The following is a 25323-nucleotide window of genomic DNA, read 5'->3' on the forward strand; positions in this document are numbered from 1 at the left end:
CTTTGGAAGCAACTCTTGGTTACATCTAAGCAAAGGAATCTGGCTGCAGAGTATCTTTACACCAGATACGTTAATCTCTTTGATGCCTCTTGGTTTCTCTAACCCTCTCCTTTTTCTATTGTGGTTTTAAACAGCCAGTGTCTCTGATTCTGTCCCCTTGTGGTAAAGCAGGACATCAAAGCCCCCCACCCTCTTTCACCGTTATTGTCAGTTGTACAAGTTATTTAAATGCTTCTTCCCTCCCACTGTTCTCCATAGACCCAAATACTGAGTGCCCACTCACTCAGCCAGTATTACTCTTGAGAAACCTCTCATTATAAATTCTCTCTGGTGCATTTTAAACAGCCTGGCATTATTGTAGACTTGTAGTTATTCATTTCGCCTTGCCGTTGGTTTACCTTGCTTTAAATTACTTTATTAGCAGTAACTAGCTAGCTGTTTAAATTACTGGGACAAAACTCCACTTAGTACACCTTTTGTGTGCTTTTACATTGAGGGAACAGAGTTTAATCACCTAGTGGCAAGTAGGTGGTAGTCTGGTCTATCAGAGTTGAGGAAACAAACGGGAAGGGCTGTGAGTGTATTCCTTTATTGCAGAGATCATTCCCACAAAGCTCAGCAACGCCTGACAACCTAACCTGTGAATCCAATGTGTTTTTCCTGCATCCAGAGCCATCCAGGCTGACGTTATTTATGCACTTGCACTTAATAATTTAAAAGACTGCTAAAGTATTTTCAAAGCATTTCAACAACAGTTAACCTGAAAAAAATACTCTTCTGTTTGTTGGGCTACTGATCTGTCTTAATTTAAATCACCTTGCAGAAGGCCAATCTAGCTAGGGATTTAGCTGTTTGTTGTTTGTCTCCACTTGAGAGTTACTTTTGCTGTGCTTTTATATTAAGAATTTCTTGGGTCATCCATTTTCAGGAAGAAGGTGTTTGCCTGGTTTCTCTAAGTTGGGAAGCACTCCAAGTAGCACAAAGTGTAGTTGTATATTGGCCAGAGGGAGTAGGAGTTCGTTTTCAACTTTTTCTAAGGCTATAAAGTAGGTACATTTATGCAGAGCTGCTCACTGCGCAACTGTGGTTTCCAGTGTCCTCTATAGTAGCAAGCAGTAAGGCTTTGAGCATAGCTAAACTTAGAGCAGCTAGTTATCTCAGTTAACAGCACTAAGATCACACTACTACCTAATAGCTAGCCTTAATTTCAGACACTACACAGGTGACCCCTGTAAAACCACATCCATAAACCATAACAGACCAACCCTAATATAGTTCCTAGCAATATGGATATGCATTTTCCTATGACTAGCTTGGTAGAAATGGGCATGATGAAACAATGTAGTAGTTGTCTGTTACTTGGATCTCCTTTTAATCCTTAAAGAAAGTAACACTGTATGCAGGAGATGTACCATACATAACATCCTTGAAGGCTAAATTCTGGCTTACTATCAAGGTTGTCAAGAAGACACACACACACTGTTCACCAGATTATATATTACATACACACACATATATATATATGTTTACTATCATTTCATCGAACCAACTTGGTTCGAGTGTTCAGATGTCTGAATCGGAAGATCGGAAATCACAACACTGAACACAAGAAATGTAGAATGCAGCATTTTGGTAAAGCCGACATCTCAGAAATGTCAACTTTACTGAAAATGCTACACTTTTGGTCATCAATAACAAAACACTTTTGCAGGGGGCAAGCCCCCCTGTGCCCCCCCATGTGGAGGGCTGGGTCCCCCACACCCCCTACGTGAACAAACTCCGAGATTGCACTACAGTGAGAGAAAGGGTACATTTCTGACCCCCACTATAGTGCGATCTACATTCAAAATGTTAAAATTCACAACAGCGAATGCACACTAGCATTCGCTCTTGTGTATTTCAACATTTTTTTTTGTTTTTGTTTCAGCATGTCGAATTGGGTGATCGGACATATGGAATTTGAAGGAAGTCCAATCGCCTTTTCGATAGTAAACTTATAGAAGTGTATATGTTTTATTTATTTATTTTGTTATTTTATTTATCGTTTGTTGACCGGGAAAGTCCGACTAGGTTCCACAGAGCCTGTTTTCCGCGGAGGCCCGGGGAGAAATGCTCCAGATGCATGTCTTTGGAATGTGGGAGGAAACCGGAGTACCCGGAGGAAACCCACACGAACACAGGGAGAACATGCAAACTCCACACAGAAGGCACCCCCAGCAGAGGATCGAACCGGAAACCTCTTGCTGTGAGGTGACAACGTTAACCACTGCGCCGCACTGTGTGTGTGTGTGTGTGTGTGTGTGTGTGTGTGTGTGTGTGTGTGTGTGTATATATATATATATATATATATCTATATATCTATATATATATATATATATATATATATATATATATATATATATATATATATATATATAATTACCTTCTTACACTGAGGTAACTAATACCTTCACAAACCTCAAACACCTCCTAATCCATCTAACAGCAACACCTATCACTAAAGCACATACAAAAAAACATCATTTAACACCACACAAGCCTACACCCAATGGTCCCCAAAGAACAAAGCTCATAAGGCAAGCAAACACTTTACCTAATACCAGTCATACAAGATTCTATTGTACAGCACCCAGGTGACCCTTTTCACCAGGCTTGACAAGGTGATGATAATGGTTAGCTGGCTATCTGCAGCAATGACAGAGTTCATCCACATCCACATCCAGGTCTCCACAGACAAGATTCGATACCATGTCCTAGCCAGGTACAGGTCACACTGCATGGCCAGCACCATAACTTGTACCTGGACCTACAGAAGATGCTCAAAATCCAACCAAACACCCTACTATTCATGGGAGACTACCCCGCTATAGACTGGAAAATGCACACTGCATCTAACCCACAGCCACAAGGTTTCCTGGACTTCGTCAACACAAACATCCTGGGACCATCTGGTATGCACTCCAACCAGGGTCTCAAACATACCAGAACTTGTACTCGCCAACATGAGACATCATTGCACTTTAGCTCCCCCAGGTCGCATTCTCAGTGGTGAGGTCAGATCACGAAGCTGTTTCCCTAGAAATAAAAATGACTCTGGAAAACCCAACTAAATCAGTAACAGTTAATAACTATTCTAAAGCCAACTACATCCTGTTAAGAGTCAGTCTGTCAATATTCAAGGCTCCCTTAAACCATGAGAACACAGCTTTCTGTACAGAATTGTTCATAGAATCCCTATAAAAAGGAGGCTGCCTTACCCATCAGAAGAAAACACAAATGTAATACCAAAAACAAACCCCAGTGGTGGAATCCTAACCTTAATAGGGTATACAACAAAAAAAAAAGTCATGACCACAATCAGAAAGGGCAGCTTTACAAAAAAGTACAGTGTTGTACCTACCATAAATGTAGATGTTAGAGTGTTCACACTGCTGCAGTCATCACACTTTGGTTATCCTGCCATCAGGTGGTCCCGCAGTCGGCCAGAGTTCCAAAGTCTTGGTCCGGCGTCGGTTGCTGTCGCTTCTTCCCGGACATCAGTGCGCCAGGAGTATACAAGAGGCATCCAACGCCATTTTCTTCAGTTTTTCTTGCCCCAGATGTCAGGTGCCCCCAAGTAGGTAGGCAACACATATTGCTAATAAAACATGTAAAATGAATAAACGAAATGCCTTCAGTTACAAGCAAATACACCACAAAGGTTGTATAGGATAGAAAAGGCATAGAAATATTCAGCTAGGTCAGAGGAGATGGAAGGAGGGTAACCTGGACTGCAGCAGTGTGAACACTAACATCTACATTTATGGCAGGTACAAAACTGTACTATGTTCATCGTGTTACACTGCTGCAGTCATCACACTTGGGTTGAATCCCAAAGCTAAGCATGGGTGGTGGAACTAAACAGGGTTTGGAGAGGCTAGTAGACCCTGCAGAACTGCAGTGGCAAAGCCAACTCTGGTTTTAGAGTATAGAGGTAAGTGATAGTGCTTGGTGAAGGTGTGCACTGAACTCCAGCCTCCAAAATATCCTTGGTTGGAACCCCTCTGAGGAAGGCTGTTGATGTTGCTGTAGCCCTGGTGGAATGGGGCCTAATGTTGCCAGGTACAGGTTTCCCATGGTGTGTGTAGCACAAATGGATACAATGTCCTATCCATTTTGAAATGGTCTGTTTTGAGATGGCCTTTCATTGTGATCCTGTAGCATAGGATACAAAGAGCTGGTCAGATTTTCTGAAAGCCTTAGTTTTATCCAAGTAGTAATGCAATTGCCTGTGAATGTCCAAAGAGTGCAGGAGCCTTTCCCCTCTGTTCTGGGGGTTTGGATAAAAGGTGGGCAAATGAATGGTTTGGTTTAGGGCCACACTGGATACTACCTTTGGCATAAAGGAAGGGTTAGTTCGTAAAGTGACTCTGTCTTGATGAAAAATGATGAAAGGCTCCACTGCCATTAGGGCCTGTAGCTCTGAGACTCTTCGGGCTGAAGTTATTGCTAGCAGCAGGGCAGTTTTCCATGATAGAAACTGTAGATCAGCTGTAAAAGCTGGTTCATTGGGCGGTAGTGTAAGTTTTTCCAAAACAAAATTGAGATCCCAAGTTGGTGTTGGTGCTCTCCAGGGAGGTCTCATGTTCTTAGCCCCTCTGAGGAACTGTCTTAGTAATGGATGTGAAAATATAGGAGGATCCGTGTTGTATTGAGCTGAAATAGCTGAGGCGTGGATCTTAATAGATGAAAAAGAAAGTTCTTTGTGCAACATTTCAGTTAAATATTGAAGAATCTGAGGAATATTTGGGACAAGGAAATGTTGGCCTTTAGCCTGGTTCCAGGCGCAGAATCTTTTCCATTTGTCTGAATAGGCTTTCCTGGTGCTGGACCTCCTGGCCTCCAGAATGACATCCATCACAGCTTTAGAGAAAAGTGTTGACGGATTGTTTAAGTAATTTGCCATGCAGCCAGATTTAAAGTCTTGAGCTGGCTGTGTAGAATCTGATTGTTTTGCTGAGTGAGCAGGTGAGGAATTGGAGGTAAAATCCATGGTGGGCCTTGAGCCATGTTCCTTAGTATTGGATACCAGTGCTGGCGTGGCCAGTCTGGAGCAATGAGTATCATTTGTGGCCTCTCTAATCTGGCTTTCAGCAGCACCTTTGCCAGAAGAGGCAATGGAGGAAAGGCAAACACTGTCAATGTTTTCCAACTGAATGAGAGGGTGTCCACTTTCCAAGCTAGTGTGTGGTATGTCCTTGTGCAGAATTTCCGTAGTTGGTAGTTTTGGGGGAAGCAAACAGATCTATGTCTGGGCTCTCCCATTTTTGAGTTATTGCAAATACTTGTGGATCTAGTTTCCACTCGTGAGGATCTATGATGTTTCTGCTTAGATTGTCTACCAATGTGTTTTTCTTTCCTGGCAGGAATTGTGCTTGTAGTTGAACTTGGTAGGTCAGTGCTGTGTTCCACAAGGTCATTGCTTGCCTGCATAGGGGGTAGGAATGTGTGCCCCCTTGCTTGTTTATGTACCACATCACTGTGGTGCTGTCCATCTTTATTAGGAGTTGCCCTGGATGTAGGAGGTCCTTGAAAGCTGTTAGGGCATTTTGTACAGCTAGCATCTCTTTTTGACTGATATGTAGATGTCTTTGATCTGCAGACCATTTGCCCTGAATACATTGTCATGCCATGTGTGCTCCCCAGGCATAATCCAATGCATCTGTTGTTATAGTTTGCCTGGCTGGGGGTAAGGCAAAAGGCTGACCCTTGTTGAGGTGACATGCCTGAGCCCACTATAGAAACTCCTGTTGAAGGCAGGGAATGAGTGGAATTATTGTTTCCAAGCTGTGGCTGTGTTGAGTCCATACACTTTTCAGGTACCATTGTAATTTCCTCATATGCAGTTTTGCAAATGGTATTAGTAGTATGCAAGATGTCATGAATCCCAAGGCCAGCAGAATTTTTCTTGCAGGCAGTTGGGTCCTTGTTGCCATCATTTTGAAGTATTGAGTCAGTTGTCCTTGCTTGTCTGGTGTGAGATAAGCCATCTGGGCCGTTGTATTTAAGCTGGCACCCAGGAATATTATGTCTTATGAGGGCACTAGTTTTGACTTATTTTCATTTACTGTGTACCCTAGGCAACTTAATAGGTTTTTGACAAACGCCAGATACTTTAAAAGAATGTCCTTGTTTTCTGCTTGAATAAGGCAGTCGTCCAGGTATGGATATATTTGAATTCCTCTTTGTCTGCAGTATGCAATTACTGGTGCCAGGCATTTTGTGAAGACCCTGGGCACCGTAGATAAGCCAAAGGGCAGTGTAGAGAATTGGTAATGGGTCGAAGCTGCTAAAAATCGGAGGTATCTTCTGCAATTTTGTCTGATTGGGACGTGCAGGTATGCCTCCTTGAGGTCCAACATTACTAGCCAAGCCTTCTTCCCCAGCATGGGAAGAAGCTGCTGTAGTGTTAGCATCTTGAACTTGGGTACTTCCAGATATGTGTTTAGAATTGAGAGGTCCAGAATGGGTCTCCAGGCTTTGTCCTTTCGGGGAACTAGAAAGAGTCTCGAGTAAATTCCTTGTCCTTGCTCTTGTGTTGGGACCTTTTGAATGGCTCTCATGTCCATGAGAGCTGAAATTTGCTTTTGAGCCTCTGCCCATTGATTTGGTGGCAGGTTTGGCATTCCTTTTATCCTTGGTAAAGTGTGGAAGTGGAATGTGTATCCTTGAGATACAATATTTAGGACCCATTTGTCTTTTGTGATGCTGTGCCAGTTGTCTACAAAAAGTGCTAGCTTTCCTCCCAAGGGAGCTGCCAAGAGGGATTTGCTTGGCAGTCTGAGGGGAAAGTCATTGTGTTTGTCTTCTGAAAGTTTGAGACCTGTCTTCTCCTTTTTGGGTTGTGGCACCCCATTGTTGAGGCTGGTAAGAGCCTTGTGACTGACCTCTGCCCCTTGGGCGTCTGTATTTGCCTCTCTGTGGTCTGGCAGAAGCTGGAAAGGACCAGTTTTTGGTTGGCCAATTTCTGCTGAAACGAGGGGGTTGAACCTGTAAAAAATCCTTGACCGTCTGCATAGATTTTGCCTTATCCTCCATTTTCTTTAAAACCTCTTCTGCTTTTATACCAAATAAAACATCCTGCTGTAAAGGTGCATCCAATAACTTTGCTTTAACATTGTCAGGTAAAGTTTGTTCTTTTAACCAAGCATGTCTACGTATGACAGACCCTGTCACTACTGCTCTACAAGAAGCTTCCAATGAATCAAATCCACATTGCAAAGTATGTTTTCCCACTTGTTCAGATGCATGCAACAAATCTTGCATTTCCTTGTAATCAGGCTGTTCTGTATGTGTGATCATTTTTTGTTTTAATTGAGACATCAAATATTGTTGATATTTCAGCATGTGAAACTGGCAATTTAAGGCCCTCATAGCTAGAGTAGCTGAGGTATATACTTTCTTTCCCCATCTGTCTAGTGCTCTAGAATCCCTTTCAGAGGGTACAGGATTTTTAGCAATAGAGGCCTTAACTCCTTTGAGACCCTGGGAAATGGTTTCTGGGTCAGCAACATGGCTTTTATATTGGAATTTGTGTGAGTCAGGGACTCTATACTATCTGTCTGGTTTGGCTGGTGCAGGAGGTAGTGAATCTGGATTAAGGCTAGATTCTGAATAAACATCATCCACAATGCCTAACACGGGTGGAATAGCAAGTGGTCTGTGCTGGGGTAGTAAAAGGAACTCTCGGAGCCTTTTCTTAGAATCAGAGTAATCCTGGCCTTCCCAGTGGAAATGTTCCCTCATTGTATGTAAAGTTTTCCCAAAAGAGTAGTCTTCTGGGGGAGATGCTGAAGGGATAGACTCTTCTGCATCAGAGTCTTCATAAGGGGGAAAAGAGTATTCCTGTTCCTCTGAAGAAATTGAAACCTGGTCAGAGGAAGCATAGCCCTCCTCCTGTCTTGGCTTTTTATCAGGAGGGGGATGGGAACCCCTGATAAGGATAATTAAATCTTCAGCCATCTTAAGCATTTGTTTCTTAGGCATGGGGCCTTGTACTGTAGACTGCTGTACAGTCTTCCTTGTTTTTAAAGGGGTTTTCAGCTTTGCATAGGATTTATAGTGAGTGTAGTCGGTCTGAAGACACCTTCTGCAACTGAAGGCATTTCAACTGCACCGGAATCTCCTTCAGCCATGGAGTCGGAAAGGCCTAAAGGTAAAGGTTGTGGAGGCCTAGCAATCACTGCTTGGGAATCTAATGCCAGCTGGGGTTCTAAATCAGCGGTCATCAGGGGCTGTGTAGGCGCCTCACTGAAAACCGGAGAATCGGCGACTGGCCTAGCAGAGGCCTCCGAGTCTGGTTTGGATCTTGGCTGCCTGTCTTATCTTTGCATTTTTTATGCATTCCGGTCGTCGGTTGCTCCGATGGCATGTTATAATTAAATTTCCTACCAAAATAATGTCGGGCGAAATCAAACCGACGTTTAATAGTACGTTTGTTAAACCTAGCACAAAACCGACAACCTGTGACATCATGGTCTGGGCCTAGGCAAGGAATGCAATAAGAACGAAGTCCTTATGAGGTATTTGCTTCCCACAAGAAATGCAATTGTTAACTTTTTCTGACATTGGACTGAGGCAAGAAAAGGTTCCCCAATGGGGTACTTAGCTTTATTGAAGACTTCGGTCTGAAATTCGATTTGAATATCTCAGGAGTCGGCTGACAGGCACTTGCGAACTGCTCATGCTTCGGGCACCCTGCGTCAAGAAAGACTGAAGAAAATGGCGTCGGATGACTCGTATACCCCTGGCACACTGACGTCAGGGAAGAAGCAACAGCAACTGACGCCGGACCAACACTTTGGAACTCTGGCCGACTGCGGGACCGCCTGATGGCAGGATAACCCAAGTGTGATGACTGCAGCAGTGTAACACGATGAACATCAAGAGCCCTCGGATTCAACTAAACAAGAAACTTGAAAGTCCAGTAAAGACCAACAAGGCCAATTATGTGTTCAGGATAACCTCTCAGGCTAAGGACAATCAGAAAACATTCTTCAGCTAATTTTCTGCTGTACAGGAGCTATTTTTTTTATTTTTAAAATCTTATGACATACACTATCAAGCATTTATATATATAAAAACAAACCATACTGGCATATTTTCAGTTGCAAACATTATACATCACATATAATCTTATATACAGTCAACGTGAGTCAAACATTACCATAACTCATTCATTTATCTACATGTACTGTTCCCACAATTCCCATTTTTTCTATGTCATTTCCTCCTACCCCTTTCTAAAGATCCCACTTCCAGTTTTTTTTTTTTTTTTTTTTTTTTTTTTTAAATTGCTGTTACTACAGTCACTACTTCTAGTATGGTTAGTTTAGACTTGGCCTTCCATTTTCTAGCAACTTCCTTTTTGGCATCCACCAGAATTAAACTCAACAAGGCCTTACTATTTAGGCAATTCCAACTGTGTATCACAGCTCAAAAAAAATGTCTTTAGTTACACCAATTTGCTCACCCAGTACTTCTGATGGACTAGTCTGTAGTGAATTTTTAAAGTCTGCCAACTCATTACACTCCCCAAAATATGATCCCAATTAACTCTTTCTTCCCAATTACACCTCCAACATTTGCAATCCACCCGAGAAAAAAATACTTGTGGAGTCTGCTTGGGGTATAAAAAATATCTATGCAAACACTTCCAAGCAAAGATGCTAAATCTTTTAGACTTTGTTTCATATTTGGGAGCCATACGTATTATAATCCCATTATTTCTTTGTGAATTGCTTATCCAATCTCTCTCCCCAAAACGTTCTAACCTCCACCAATTGATTCCTACAGTTATTATGCAATATTTAATATGCCCCACAAATTATTCCTTTTTTGTAACACCAGCTTCTATTCTAGATTCTACTAAAAACGCGGTCAGTGATGCTCTTTCACTTAGGATCCCCCTATTCCTTTCTCTGTGCCTATACTCGGATATCAATCCTTGACGGGAGGCATCTGTAGCCTGCAATAAATTATTGGCCTCTTCCCAATCTATTACCATTCCCTCTATTTCCTCCCACTACCTTGATTCCTTTGCCAGTTTTCTCTGGTAAATTCCAGACCCCTCTTGCGTATTCTTTGTACCGCTAATTGCAGTCATTCTTATTGGCAGAATCTCCTTTCTTCATTTCAGTGTTAAAACTTAGTTCTTAGAATACTTTCCTCTATTTTATTAATATAACATTGCTTATGGTTATTGTTATTCTCCTTAAGTATCTGCAGCCAAAATCCCATTTTCCCCTTATTTCTTGAGCTTCCCGTTTCATAATCATCCCTTTCCACTTTGAATTATACCTTTTTGCTTGTGCTATGTACAGGAGCCTTAACTGTAGCTCTGAAATACTCCTTCAAATAAGGGAATCCCAAACCACCAACTAATAAACAGAGACATTGGGGACATACAGACACTTGATCCCACCCAGTTCAGCTTTGTAAAAGGCAGATCCTGCCTTTTAAACTTAGTTGACTTTTTCGAAACAGTCACTAGAGCCATTGACGAGGGCAAAGCAGTCCATACAGCCTACCTGGACTTGGCTAAAGCTTTCGACACAATACCCCACTCTGGCATCATAGACGAGCTCAACAGCTTAAATGTAAATCCATATGTCACAAGATGGCAAACTGGCTAAAGGATAGAACCCATAAAGTCAAAATCGCTGGAGCCATGTCAGACTCAAAGCCAGTGACAAGTGGTGTCCCACAGGGCTCTGTCCTGGGACCCCTCTTGTTCGGCATTTATTTCTCAGATGTGAAAGCAAACATGGGAGGGTTGTGGCTGACAAAGTTCGCAGATGACTGCAAACTAGGCACCATAGTCGATACACCAGCTGACACGTACATCCTACAGAAAGGCCTCACTGAAACGGACAACTGGTGCCGGAGTCATGGCCTTAAACTAAATGCCAAAAAATGTATAGTCATCCCCTTTGGGAAAAACAAAGTGCCCACAAATTATCACATAGGCGGTAACCCACTGAGTAGGAAAAAGTAATCAGAGACCTGGGGACCCAAGTCGATAGTGACCTCTCATTTGACACCCACATTGCCAAAGTGGTTAGAAAGACTTTCTACCTTGCCCACCTTATCATGAAGGGATTCACATCCAGATCAAAGGAGGTCATTATGCCCCTGTACTCCTCCCTTATCAGGCCCATGATTGAGTACAATGCCCCATTTGGTATGTACCTCACCCGGCACTTGCAACAGCTAGAGAGACCCCAAAAGTACCTCACCAAGAGGATCAAGGGTCTCCAACATATGTCATATGCTGCCAGACTAAAGAAACTCCAACTCTATTCAGTAGCATACCGCCTACTCAGAGGTGATCTGTGCCTGACGTACAAGGCCATGTCCAATCAGGAATTGATGGACATGCTCCACCTCAAAAAATCCAAATCCATCAGAACCACGAGAGCTAAAGATTTGAAACTCAGCACAAATATGAATAGGACATGCTGGAGGGACAGATTCATAACTCAGAGGCTTCCCATACTCTGGAACAGAATCCCGGTTCATGTTAGGCAAAGCCCCTCACTGACTCTCTTCAAGAGAAATCTTGACGAGTGGATGGGAGATCGTAGGTTTACCCCAGGGGTCATCTCTGTGTCACTACTAGACAGAGGCACAGTAAACTAATTCTATTATGTAAGGGGGTCTTCACTGTGTCACTACTAGACAGAGGCACAGTATTCTAAATCTATTCTGTACACTTTTGTACCATTACATGGGGTGGCGAAAGCCACATCACTATGGCTAGGCTTATAAATGCCCCAGGGCAGATAGCCTAGTACCAAATTATGAAACTATGAAACCTAGTACCAAACTATGAAACTATGAAACCTTGTTATACTGGAAGGCTCAAAATATCCCACTTGACTCTTGCCCACTTCCTCTCCCAGATAAAATCCTTCATCTCTTTATTAACTACTATCCACAACTTCTCCTCTTCTTGATACAAATATGCCTCACCTGTGTATAAAACTAAAAGGACTAAGAATATTTTCACTGCTTATATCTTGCAATCAGTATCCATAAAAAGTACAGTTGTGTACACCTACCATAAATGTAGAGGTTAGAGTGTATTCACTGTTGCAGTCATCACATTTGGGTTATCTGCCTGCAGGCAGCCCTCAGCCGGCCTGAATACCAGAGTCTTGGATTCCTGCGTCGGATGCTCTCTCTTCTTCCATGACGTCAGGTCATTAGGGGTATAAAACATGCAGCCAACGCCATTACATCAGTTTTTCTTGCCCCAGATGTCAGGTGCCCCCACAATGGGAAGAAATTATATGTTATGGTACACCTCCATCAAAAAACAAATACACCAGAAAGCTTAAATACACCAAACAAGAAGGAAAGGTAGAGCCAAGAGAAGTCAGGGAGCTGGAGGGAGGGTAATCAGGACTGTGAATACACTTGAACATCTATATTTATGGCAAGTGTACACAACTGTACCATGTTCTTTGTGTTTCACTGTTGCAGTCATCACATTTGGGTTGATTCCCAAAGCTAAGGAAGGGAGGAGGAAGTTAGAGAGCATTAGGACCAGCTATTAAGCCCTGCAAGACTGCAGTGGCAAAATCAGCTCTGGATTTAGAAAAAAATAGGCATGTGGTAATGCTTCGTGAAGGTATGTACAGAGCTCCAGGTAGCAGCTACAAGGATGTCCCTGGTAGGGACTCCTCTGAGGAAAGGCTGCAGAGGTAGATGCAGCCCTGGTGGAATGTGAATTTATCCCCCGTGGGGTAGGTTTTCCATGGTGCTTATAGCAGAAATTAATGCAATGGGCTATCCATTTAGAAATGGTTTGCTTTGAAATGGCCTTCCCCTCTGCTCCTGCAGCAAAGCCAACTAGCAGCTGTTCAGATTTTCTGAGAGGCTTAGTCCTGTCCAAATAAAATCTATGTTGTCTGTGCACATCCAGAGATTGCAGTACTCGTTCTCCTTTGTTTTGTGGATTTGGGGAAAAGTAGGTAAATTAATGGATTGATTAAGGGCCACATAAACACCACCTTGGGCATAAAGGAAGGGTTGATCCTGAGAGAAATCCTGTCTGCATGGAAGATAATGAAGGGTTCCACTACCATAAGGGCCTGTAATTTAGACACTCTTCTAGCTGAAGTGATGGCTAGAAGGAAGGCTGTTTTCCAAGAAAGGAATTTCAACTCTGCAGTTGCAGCTGGATCAAAGGGAGGGAGAGTGAGCTTTTCCAATACAAAATTAAGGTCCAAGGCTGGAGTAGGGGCTCTCCTGGGGAGTCTTAAGTTTTTGGCCCCTCTAAAGAATTGCTTTAGCAGGGGGTGAGAAAAGAGGGGTGACTCAGTATTATAATGTGCTGAAATGGCAGAGGCATGAATTTTAACTGATGAGAAGGATAGGCCCTTGTGGAGCATTTCTGTTAAGTACTGAAGAATATGAGGTAAGCTGGGCACCATTGTGCCCATCCCCCAAGTCTGGCTGCAGGAACAGTATCTTTTCAACTTTTCAGCATAGGATTTTCTAGTACTAGGCCTCCTTGCCTCCAGAATGACATCTAGCACCTGCTTACTGAGGGATGCTATTGGAGAGCTCAAGGAATTAGCCAGGCTGCAAGGTTCAGGGTTTGAAGCTGAGGGTTTAGAATCTGGCCTGCCTGCTGGGACAGCAAGGAAGGGGTCTGAGGTAGGTGCCATGGTTCCAGTAGTGTCATACTGTGCAAGAGGGGGTACCAGTGCTGGCTTGGCCAGTCTGGTGCAATCAATATTGTCCTTGGCTTGTCACCGTTTTATCTTTAGCAGAACCTTCGAGAGGAGAGGCAGAGGGGGGAAAAGCATAAACTGAGAGGCTTTCCCAGGTAAAAGGACAGGGCATCCACTTCCAGGCTTGACTGTGGGAAGTCCTTGTGCAGAATTTGTCCAATTGGTAGTTCTTAAGGGAGACAAACAGGTCTACCTCTGGAGTCCCCCATTTGTTCCTCAAGAGGTTGAATATTTTTGGCTCCAGTTTCCATTCGTGTGGGTCCATGTTTCTGCTTAGGGCATCTGCCAGTGAATTTAGCTTGCCTGGCAGGAACTGATCTTGCAGGTGCAATTGGCAGCTCACGGCTGTGTTCCACAGAGCTATGGCTAGTCTGCAGAGAGGGTACGAGTGGGTTCCCCCCTGCTTGTTTATGTACCACATAACTATGGTGTTATCTGTCTTTGCCAATAATTGTCCTGGAAAAATGTGGTCTTTGAAGGCTGTCAGGGAATTCTGTACAGCTAACATTTCTTTTTGGTTGATATGCAGGTGCATCTGTCTTGGGTTCCATTTGCCATGAATGCACTGCCCTGCCAAGTGAGCCCCCCCCCCATGCATAGTCCGATGCATCTGTTAGGGTTTGGGCGGCAGGGGATAGAGTGAAAGGGAGCCCCTTGTTGTGGTAGCAGGCATCTGCCCACCAAAGGAACTCTGTCTTTATATAAGGAATAATAGGAATTATTGATTCCAGGTCCTGAGAATGTTGACACCATAGGCTTTTTAGATACCACTGTAGTTTCCTCATATGGAATTAGTAGAATGCAAGAGGCCATGAACCCCAGGGCTTGCAGAATTTTCCTTGCATATAGCTGGGTCTTTGTGGCCAATAGTTTGAAGTAGGTTGTCAAACTTGTTTCTTTGGAGTGAGGAAAGCCATCTGGGAAGTTGTGTTCAAGCTTGCTCCCAGGAATACAATCTGTTGGCATGGTACTAGGTAAGATTTCTTTTCATTGAATTGAATGATGGTATACCCCAGTGAGGTTAGAAGTTTCTTTACGAATGCCAGGTGTTGTAATAGCAAGACCTGGTTTTCTGCTTGAATCAGACAATCGTCCAAGTATGGGTAAATTTGAATATTTCTCTACCTGCAAAATGCAATGGCTTCAGCTAGACACTTTGTGAAGACCCTGGGCACAGTAGATAAGCCAAAGGGAAGTGGAGAGAACTGAAAGTGCATGGAGCCTGCCCTGAAACGTAGGTATTGTCTGCAAGATTCCCTTATTGGAATGTGCAGTTCAGCTTCCTTTAAGTCTAAGGTTGTTAACCAGGCATCTTTGCCTAGCATAGGAAGCAGCTGTTGAAGTGTTAGCATTTTGAATTTTGGGATTACCAAAAAGGTGTTTAGAATAGAGAGGTCCAGAATAGGACACCACGAGCTGTCTTATCTGGGTATCAGGAAAGGTCTTGTATTAAAACCTTGTCCCCTTTCTTCTGCTGGGACAGGCTGAATAGCTCTGAAACTTAGAAATGAGAGAACCTGCTGTTGGGCCTCTGCCCACTGATTTGGGGGTAGGTCTGACCAACCGTTTGGGGTTGGTAGGGTGTGGAAGTGGAATCTGTATCCCTGGGAAACTACATTCAAAATCCATTTGTCCTAGGTAATAACTTTCAGTTTTTTGCATGCAGGGAGAGCTTTCCTCTTAAGGGAGCAGGCAGTTGAGCAGGGCTTGGAAGAGTTAAGGTTAAATCATTGTGCCAATTTTCCATAGGGGGGGGTGCCTTACTACTCCCTGCTTTGGAAATGGGAGTCCCCCACTGCTTAGGCCTGTGCATAGCCTGAGACTGTAACCTAGGTGGTCTGCTGTTCCTGGGCTTGGACTGAAAAGGCTTGGAAGAGACTGGAAAGGACCAATTCTTTGAAGGGCAATGCCTACTAAATCTGGGAAGCTGTACTTGCAGGAAATCTTTAACAGTTTGCATAGACTTAGCTTTTTCCTCCACCTTTTTGAGGACGACTTCTGCTTTGTTGCCAAACAGGCGGTCTTGGTTTAAGGGAGCATTGAGTAATTTAGCTTTAACTATCTGTAAAGTTTTGCTCCTTAAACCAAGCATGCCTTCTAAGAACAGACCCAATGACAGCAGCCCTACAAGATGCTTCTAAAGAGTCAAAACCACATTGTAAAGTATGTTTACCAAGTTGTTCTGTAGAATGCATTAAATCCTGTAATTCTTTGTGTTCAGCACAGTCAGGAATCAACATCGTTTTCTGTTTAAGTAGTCCCATAATATGCTGCTGGTACTTTAACATATAAAACTGGCAATTTAAAGCCCTAATGGCCAAAGTAGCAGAAGTGTATATCTTCTTACTCCAACTGTCCAAGGCTCTAGATTCTCTATCAGAAGGGGTAGGAATTTTGGCAGCAGTAGCCTTAATGCCCTTTGGTCCTTGGGAAATGGTCTCTGGATCTGCAGTAGGATTCTTGAAGAAGAACTTGTGAGAGTCAGGCACTCCGCAATACCGGTCAGGTTTTCTGGGAGATGGAGGTAGTGTCTGGGGAAAGGCTGGATTCCAAGAAAGCATCATCTACAATGTCCAGAACAGGAGGGATAGCTAAAGGCCTGTGCTGAGGAAGGAGTAAGAATTCCCCAAGCCTCCTTTTGGAGTCAGAATAATCCTGGCTTTCCCAGCGGAAATGCTCCCTAAGAGTGTGCAAGGTTTCACCAAAAGAAAAATCTTCTGGAGGGGAAGCAGAGGGAATGGAATGTTCTGCATTAGAATCCTCATAGGTAGATAAGGGCAAATCCTGCTAATCAGAAGAAACAGAAATATCAGATTCCTGATCAGAAGAAAAATCAGTTCTAGGTCTCTTAGAGGGGGAAGGCTGGCTTCCCCTAATTAAGGTAATAAGGTCTTCAGCCATTCTAAGCATTTGTTTTTTAGGCATATGGGCCTGACCATGCGGTTTGGATGTCGGTTTTCTAGGCGTAGTGCAAGTTTTAGGCCTGGATGAAGAAGATGGGGTCTGTTTAAAATGCAAGTCTGTAGAGGCCTGAATACACCCACAGAAGCCGGTGCCTGCAATGCAGCTCCGGACCCATCCAAGGTAGAGATATCCGCAGGTTCCACAGTTGAAGCATCTCGCGGCATACCGGACTCCGAATGGGTCTCAGTAGAGGCCTGCGAATCTGAAGTAGCGGGTATCATGGGCTGTAAAAGCGCCTCTCTGAGTACCAGTGGAGTGGCGACTAGCTTAACGGAAGCGTCGTTGACAGTTTTGGACCAATGCGGTCTGTCTTTATCCTTACTTTTTTTGGAAGATCGGCAGTCTGATGGCTTACCGAAGCCATTTTTCGGAGTATGGATACAGAGTACCAAAATAATTTGCTGCAAATATAGCCCAACGACAAATAGTTAGAGGGTTGAACAAGGCACAAAACAGACAGCGAGGGATGTCGTGGTCTGGGCCTAAAGCAAGGAATGCAGTAAGAATGAAAATCTTTATGAGGTATTTGATTTCCACAGGTAAGACAATTGTTAACTTTAACTGACATCGGTTGGAGCAAGAAAAAAGATCCCCAATGGAGTACTTATCTTTTTTTTGTTTTTGAAGACTTCGGTTCTGAAATTCGAAAACGAAAATATCAGGAGTCTGCCGACTGGCACTTGCGAACTGCTTCTGCTTCAGGCACCACATGGCAAGAAGGACTGATGTAATGGCATCAGCTGCAGGTTTTATACCTCTGACGACCTGACGTCATGGAAGAAGAGACAGCATCCGATGCAGGAATCCAAGACTCTGGTATTCAGGCCGGCTGAGGGCTACCTGCAGACAGATAACTCAAATGTGATGACTGCAACAGTGAAGCACGAAGAACATCAGAGCTTCCAGTTTCTCAGTTTTTTGTATTGTCTTTTTTTTCTCTTCTTGCATATCCTTCGCTGCCACAACAGCATTTTTAACCGAAGCCTACTTCAGCTGTGTCATGATTCTTAAAAGGTAGCACAAGCAGCATGCAGAATTGGTGGTAACTGGCACAACCTTCACTGACCAGGTAACACAGAAACACTTCTGATAACCTTACCTTTAACTTAAACTCAACTCCCAACTACCCCCTGTGAAATCCCCTCTAGCATACCACCTCAACTATTAACAGGGAGCAGATCCTGGTGGTGCTCCCTAAGGCCAAAACCGTTGCTTCACTGGGCCCCAGCAATACTGACTGTTGCCTCCTAAATAGCCTTGACCTAGCAGGACGACTAGAGGCACTGTTCAACTAAAGCCTCAAAACAGGTTACTTACCAAGTGAATGGAGGCCTACAACAGTCATCGTTCTCCACAAAGGTGGACCATCAACTGACCTTTGGGAACTACAGATCCATCAGTCTAGCAAGTCTAATATGCCAAGCCATGGAACGAATTATCATGGAAATGCTCATCAAGGCCACTGGCAACCTACAGACACTGGATCCATTCCAGTTTGGCTTTGTCAAGGGAAGCTCTTGCCTACTTAACCTGGTAGACTTCTTCGAGAGGGCCATCAAGACTATGGATGAGGGGAAAAATGGTGTACACCGCATACCTTGACCTGGTCAAGGCATTCAATATAATACCTCAGTCAGGTATTGTTGACAAACTCTCAGAATTAGGCACAAATCTCTACGTAACGCACTGGATTGCTAGTTGGCTCATAGACAAGACCACTTCCACCAGGAGACCAGTCACCAGTGGAGTAACCCAGGGCTCTGTATTGGGCCTGCTCCTGTTTGGCATCTGTTTCTCAGAAGTTAAGGCTAATGCTGAAGGCTTCCGACTCACCAAGTTTGCAGATTACTATAAACTGAGAGCCGTCATAGATTCCTCTCCATGACAAACATCCTATAAGAGAGTTTGACACAAACAAATGACTGAGTTTTAATCCATGGCTCTAGCACCAATGTGAAGAAATGCTGTACATTGATCTTTGGGAAGTTACCCACCCATGCTAATTACTCCTCTGATAAAACCCCCCTAACAGTTGACCGAGTAATTAGGCATTTAGGAATACATGTTAAATTTAATTTGGCCTTCGACCAGCATGCAGCCAGGTTAGTAAGAAAATCATTCTATGTCATCCAACCCATCACTGAACACAATGCCTCCTTTGGCATGTACCTAACCAGGCACCTGCAACAGCTGTAATGCTCTCTAATGTATCTCACCAGGAGAATCCAGGGTATGAATATCCTGTCCTACACAGACCAAGTAAAGAGACAGGGCCTTAAGGCAGTCTCCTACAGATTTCTGAAAGGTGATATTTGCCTAGCATACAAAGCATCCTCAGAACCAGCTCTAATAAACTTCTTCCGCATCTACAAAACAAACAGCACCAGGAAAACTGGATCCAAGTACCTGAACTTTGACTACAACATAAATAAAATGCGTTGGAGGGACCAATATGCATCTCAGAGGATCACTGCACTACGGGACAGCCTCCCCCAGTCCATATGAAGCGGAGTTCATCCCTGAACCTTTTCAAGCTAAACGTTGATTACTGGATGGGAAATTGTAAATTCGCCCTCTGTCTGACCTCCATGTCTCTAATGGACAGAGGATGACAATAACTTAACTAATCCCAAGGTAAAATACCCCCCCCACACACACACACACACAAAACACTTAGCTACCTTATTACCAACATAATTCCAGCATATATGTGTCCAATGTACTTCCAGGACACAGCTGGGTTGGGTTGTACGGCTAGGCTTATAAAGACCCTGGTGGTTGATAGCCTAGAAAAAACCTACAAACTTATAACAAAATATCGACATAGAAATATTACTAAACCACTGACCATACCTGGATATAACCAGCTGTAGCCAATCATTTAAAAAGAAAAAAAATAACACTACCATTCCTAGTATTTTTCACAGGTAAGTGTAAGGCACACAACAAGAAAGAAAACTCACTGATGGGTTTGAAGCAGAAGCTTACAGCTAGACTCCTGAAAATATTCAAAAGGGTGACATCCCTTTAAGTACGTTTCTACAGATCATTCTTTGCTGTTAGGGTTTTCACATAACAGCAGTTAAACATTGCGTTTTGTGGGTCAAAGAGAGAGATGAATTAGAAATAAATTAAAAAAATCAGTTCAGCTATAAGAAAATAAAACATACCTCTGAGTAGTCTCCCATGATGTAGTTAAGTCGTGCCAGCAATCGGAGACATGCACAGATTTCAACATGCATTGCTCCATAAACATTATTGAACAAGTTAAGGGCTTCACTGATCAACTCACAGCCTTCTTTAAGGAAACCTGAGAAAAATCAATGCACATATGTTATATTTATACAGCTATGAGCACTTTTCTCCATCAGAAGTTCTACCCCAACTACACAGACACACACACATATAGATTCTCAAATGCTCTAAAAAGATCCAAAGACTGTTTTGTTTTCTGGGTCACCGTTTTATATGCTTGGGAGTACTTTCTTAAATGATATAATGGTCCATCTGGGGTATACAGTTGCATATACAACATAACTTTATTCTATATTCATTAACTTCAGTTAAAATGACTTTGAAAAATCTGGCAGGTTAACATATATCAGGACTGACTGTTTAAATCAGTTTTAAAGACTGCTAGTTCTGTCACTTTAGACAATTTGAAAAGCTTTTTTTACAAGTGCAAATGCTCATTTCTTGCACAGTTTATGGCTGTTTCATGAAAGTGCTCCATCTAGATCATGTCACTTGGCTCTGCCTTTGCAGTCGGGATAAATGAGGGAATAAAGAACTTACTGAGAAAGCCAACCAAGTTGGCTCCTAAGGCAAGAAAAAGTAGAAGTACTATAAATAAATGCAATAATGTTATCAGCTATTCATAAAATTCATTGTTTCTCTGCACAGGAGCTATCCTGCACAACACTGAAAAAAAAGTCAAAATATCACAGCTGCCTGCTGAACAATGCTGGTGTCCTCTTAATAACAGCATTCTCTTTCACACTTCAGCTTGATAGTGATTCAAGTTTTCCAAGGTCCCAAACACATTGCAAATATATGGAAACCTCCTCCTCCATTCTATTTTTCAAGGGTAAACATCAAAAATCCTCTGTCTATCCCTCTTAACACAATAAATTATCAAAGTTTCTAACTACCCAAACCCAGAAAGTTAAATGAACATCTTCCACATTCCCTTCTCCCAATCCTTCCTGCCCTGGCCTGGCCACTAATGGCACTCTAGGACTAAACCTACCAAACAATCAGGTATTACAACCCTCTCCTGACTTCCTGAGTTTGGCTTGGTGATGACCAGTTTGTCCCTTTCTTAGCCTGCCCATCTTGACATAGGTTACCTCCCTCGCATAAAGGTAATTGGCCTCTAACTCCAGTTCTTTAAAAGTTGGTGTAGTGATCAGCCACTGGCCCACCTAATGTTGTGAGACCAGGCATGTTGTTAGATAATAGATGGCCACTTCTCCACTCTCTTTCTTTAATCCACTTTCCACAGTCCATCAAATACTCACCAGTTAAAGCAGATCTGGTACACTGCTCTGGGCACATTGTAATATTAATATGAATGTGATAATGAAATGTATACTTATTTTAAAAATTATTTTTCTATAAATCACACTAGCAGATCAGCATACCGTACAAAATGTGGTACACTGTAGTATGCAAAGACTGCCTTTACCAGACCATTAGCATTGGAAGTAGATGACATCCCATGTTAAATTACCAAGCAATACTTCAAACATGGAATTCAGGAAGAGAAGTAAATCAATACTGCCAAGAGCTTGCCAACATATAACAGTTATGATTTTCAGTCTGAACTCATATATAAAGAGTTTAAAACAGATGGAAAGCTATACATACCTTGCTGAACTTTTGCTTGTCCACTTTGAAAGAAATGGAAAGCATCTGAAGCTTTGGGATTCACATGTTTGACAACTGGGAAAATGTTGAGGATATCCTCTTCTGTGAAGGCAGGCTTATGTCGACCTTCTAAGTTGTACTCTTTCAGGAGCAGCTAAATCAGTCAAAAGTATATCTCATTTTCTGGTAATGAAGAACATTATTCTTACAAAATTACTAAACAGAACTAATTTCACTAACAAAACAGGACAGGCATTTTTTTTAAAGAGAAAATGTACTCTCTACCGGAGGCTCATAAAAAAATGAGCCTTGAAAAATGACCATTGTGTACTTATTATAAGAAATCCTTCAAAAAGCAGACTGCTAAAAACACTCATTAAATACTCGTGGCTAAACTGTCCAAGATTCTTAAATTATGGGGGTTAGTCAAGTCCATCATGCAGAGTGATATCAACCTGACATGTCAAATGTAAGACTCCAATTGGTGGCACCTGTAATGTTACCACTGAGGCATAAACTATGAAATCATGCTGACACACAAGATGCAGGGACACACGTTTTGCATTACACTTTCAGATTAATCTATTGCTTGTAATACCTGCAGACCAACAACTAGCTTACTATTTCATTATCATGGCAACAAGCAAGCAGATTCTGTTAAGGTAAGCACACCCTTTAAGTGTCTTAATGATGACCATCATACTTAAAGGAAAAATCTACCTTATAACTACAAAAAAAAAATCAATATAGCTTGATATTCTCTGTCACTAATGTATGACAATCATCTTAAGTGCTTCTATTTATATTTTAATATGCTGTATCATAAAATTTATAACATTGGGGTCAGTCATACTTATTTATGGATTTTTCTATCTCCCAGAATCCATTTCTTTCTTTTTTTTTTTAAACAACTTTTTTGAATTATCACTTGTGACATAGGCAAATTTACATTTAGATAAAAATAATCAATCTGTATTAAATTAACATTAACAAATGTTATACTTCATACATATTACTACATACTACATAATCTAAGCAACATTACGTAACTTATTTAATTCCTGCCCTTTTTTTTAAACAAGAAACATCTTTATTAAACCATCACTTACGACATAAGCAATCATACATTTATATAAATGAAAACAAACCCCGCAGTACAGTACATGTAGATGTTTTGAGTGTATTCACTGTTGCAGTCATCACATTTGGGTTATCCCTACCAGGGTAGCCCTCGGCCGGCCCGAATAACAGAGGCTTAGTATTTTACGTTGTTTGTTGTCGCTTGAGGACTGAGGTGTGGTTGTCCGTAGTATAAAGTAAGGCAGCATACACCATTACATCAGTTTTTCTTGTCCTAACCTGTCAGAAGCCCCCAAAGTAGGAAGTCAGGTTCTGGTGGAAGAACCCCACCAGTGGAAAAAAAAATACCAAAAAGTACCTAGTTAGAAAAGAAAGAGTAAAGGGGGATGGAGGGAAACCAGGACTGCAACAGTGAATACACTCGGACATCTACATTTATAGTAAGTGTACTCAACTGTACTATGTTCTTCATGTTTCACTGTTGCAGTCATCACATTTGGGTAGATTCCCAAAGCTGAGGAAATGGGTGGAGGCAATCAAGGAAAATAGGGGCTGGCTAGTATGCCCGGCAAGACTGCATGGCAAAAAGTACAGATGTGTACACTTGCCATAAATGTAGATGTGCAAGTGTATTCACTGTTGCAGTCATCACATTTGAGTTATCTGCCTGCAGGTAGCCCTCAGCCGGCCTGAATGCCAGAGTCTTCGGATTTCTGCATCGGATGCTGTCGCTTCTTCCCTGACGTCAGGATGTCAGGGGTATAAAACATGCAGCAGAAGCAATTACATCACTTTTTCTTGTCCCAGATGTCAGGTGCCCCCACAATAGGAAGCAATTATATGGTATGGTACACCCTCATCAAAAAGCAAATACACAAGAAAAAATAAATATACCAACAAGAAGGAAAGGTAGAGCCAAGAGAAGTCGGGGGGACGGGAGGGTAACCAGGACTGCAACAGTGAATACACTCAAACGTCTACACTTATGGCAAGTGTACACAACTGTACTATGTTCTTCATGTTTCACTGTTGCAGTCATCACATTTGGGTTGATTCCCAAAGCTAAGGAAGGGAGGAGGAAGTTGGAGTATTAGGGCCAGCTATTAAGCCATGCAAGACTGCAGTGGCAAATCCAGCTCTGGATTTAGAAAAGATAGGCATGTGGTAATGCTTGGTGAAGGTATGTACAGAGCTCCAGGTAGCAGCTTCTAGGATGCCCCTGGTAGGGACTCTGAGAAAAGTCGCAGAGGTAGATGCAGCCCTGGTGGAATGTGATCCCCTTGTAGGGTAAGTTTTCCATGGTGCTTGTAGCATAAATGAATGCAATGGGCTATCCATTTGGAAATGGTTTGCTTTGAAATGCCTTCCCATCTGCCCCTGCAGCAAAGCCAACTAGCAGCTGTTCAGATTTTCTGAGGCGCTTAGTCCTGTCCAAATAGAATCTAAGTTGTCTGTGCACGCCCAGTGAGTACAGTATTCATTCCCCTTTGTTTTGTGGATTAGGGAAAAAAGGCAAATGAATGGACTGATTTAGGGCCACACTAGACACCACCTTGGGCATAAAGGAAGGATTAGTCATGAGGGAAACCCTGCCAGCATGGAAGATAATGAAGGGTTCCACTGCCATGAGGGCCTGTAATTCAGACACTCTTCTTGCTGAAGTGATGGCTAGAAGGAAGGCTGTTTTTGAAGAAAGGAATTTCAACTCTACTATTGCAGCTGGCTCAAAGGGGGAAGAGTGAGCTTTTCCAATACAAAGTTAAGGTCCCAGGCTGGAATGGGAGCTCTCCTGTGGGGGGTCTTAAATTTTTGGCCCCTCTAAGGAATTGTTTTAGCAAGGGGTGAGAGAAGAGGGGTGGCTCAGTATTATAATGTGCTGAAATGGCAGAGGCATGAATTTTAATTGACAAGAAGGCTAGGCCCTTGTGGAGCATTTCTGTTACGTACTCTAGAATATATGGTAAGCTGGGCACCATTGTGCCCATCCCCTGAGCCTGGCTCCAGAAACAGTATTTTTTCCACTTTTCAGCATAGGATTTTCTAGTACTATGCCTCCTTGCTTCCAGAATGACATCCAGCACCTGCTTACTGAGGGATGCTAGAAGAGAGCTCAACGAATTAGCCAGGCTGCAAGGTTCAGGGTTTGAAGCTGAGGGTGCAGAATCTGGCCCGCCTGCTGGGACAGCAGGGAAGGGGTCTGAGGCAGGTGCCATGGTTGTAGCAGTGTCATACTGCACAAGAGGGGGTACCAGTGCTGGCGTGGCCAGTCTGATGCAATCAGTATTGTCCTTGGCTTGTCCTGTTTGATCTTTAGTAGAACCTTTGAGAGGAGAGGCAGAGGATAAAAGGCAAACTGAAAGGCTTTCCAGGTAAAAGGACAGGGCATCCACTTTCCAAGCTTGACTGTGGGGAGCTCTTGTGCAGAATTTGTTTAATTGGCAGTTCTGAGGGGAGGCAAACAGGTCTACCTCTCGAGTCCCCCATTTGTTCCTCAAGAGAGTGAATATTTTGGGTTCTAGTTTCCATTTGTGTGTGTCCATGAGATTTCTGCTTAAGTCGTCTGCCAGTGAATTTAGTTTGCCTGGCAGAAACTGTGCTTGTAGGTGTACTTGGTAGCTCAAGGCTGTGT

The 25323-nt window shown here is 42.8% G+C and overlaps 1 protein-coding gene across 2 annotated transcripts in view; it reads right to left on the reverse strand.

Annotated features, from left to right (window-relative positions):
- Positions 1 to 25323, reverse strand: part of CLUH (clustered mitochondria homolog) — a 662807-nt gene that overhangs the window by 162626 nt on the left and 474858 nt on the right. For both annotated transcript variants that reach the window (XM_044054416.1, XM_044054415.1), the window contains exons 18-19: positions 21615 to 21768; positions 19916 to 20055 (exon numbers count right to left, since the gene is read on the reverse strand). In XM_044054416.1, coding sequence (XP_043910351.1) covers positions 19916 to 20055; positions 21615 to 21768 — 294 coding nt within the window. The remainder of the gene's footprint in view (positions 1 to 19915; positions 20056 to 21614; positions 21769 to 25323) is intronic.

This window comes from Protopterus annectens, chromosome 13.part0, assembly GCF_019279795.1.
Source record: "Protopterus annectens isolate FY-2018-M chromosome 13.part0, PAN1.0, whole genome shotgun sequence".
In the NCBI taxonomy this organism is placed as follows: Eukaryota; Metazoa; Chordata; order Ceratodontiformes; family Protopteridae; genus Protopterus; species Protopterus annectens.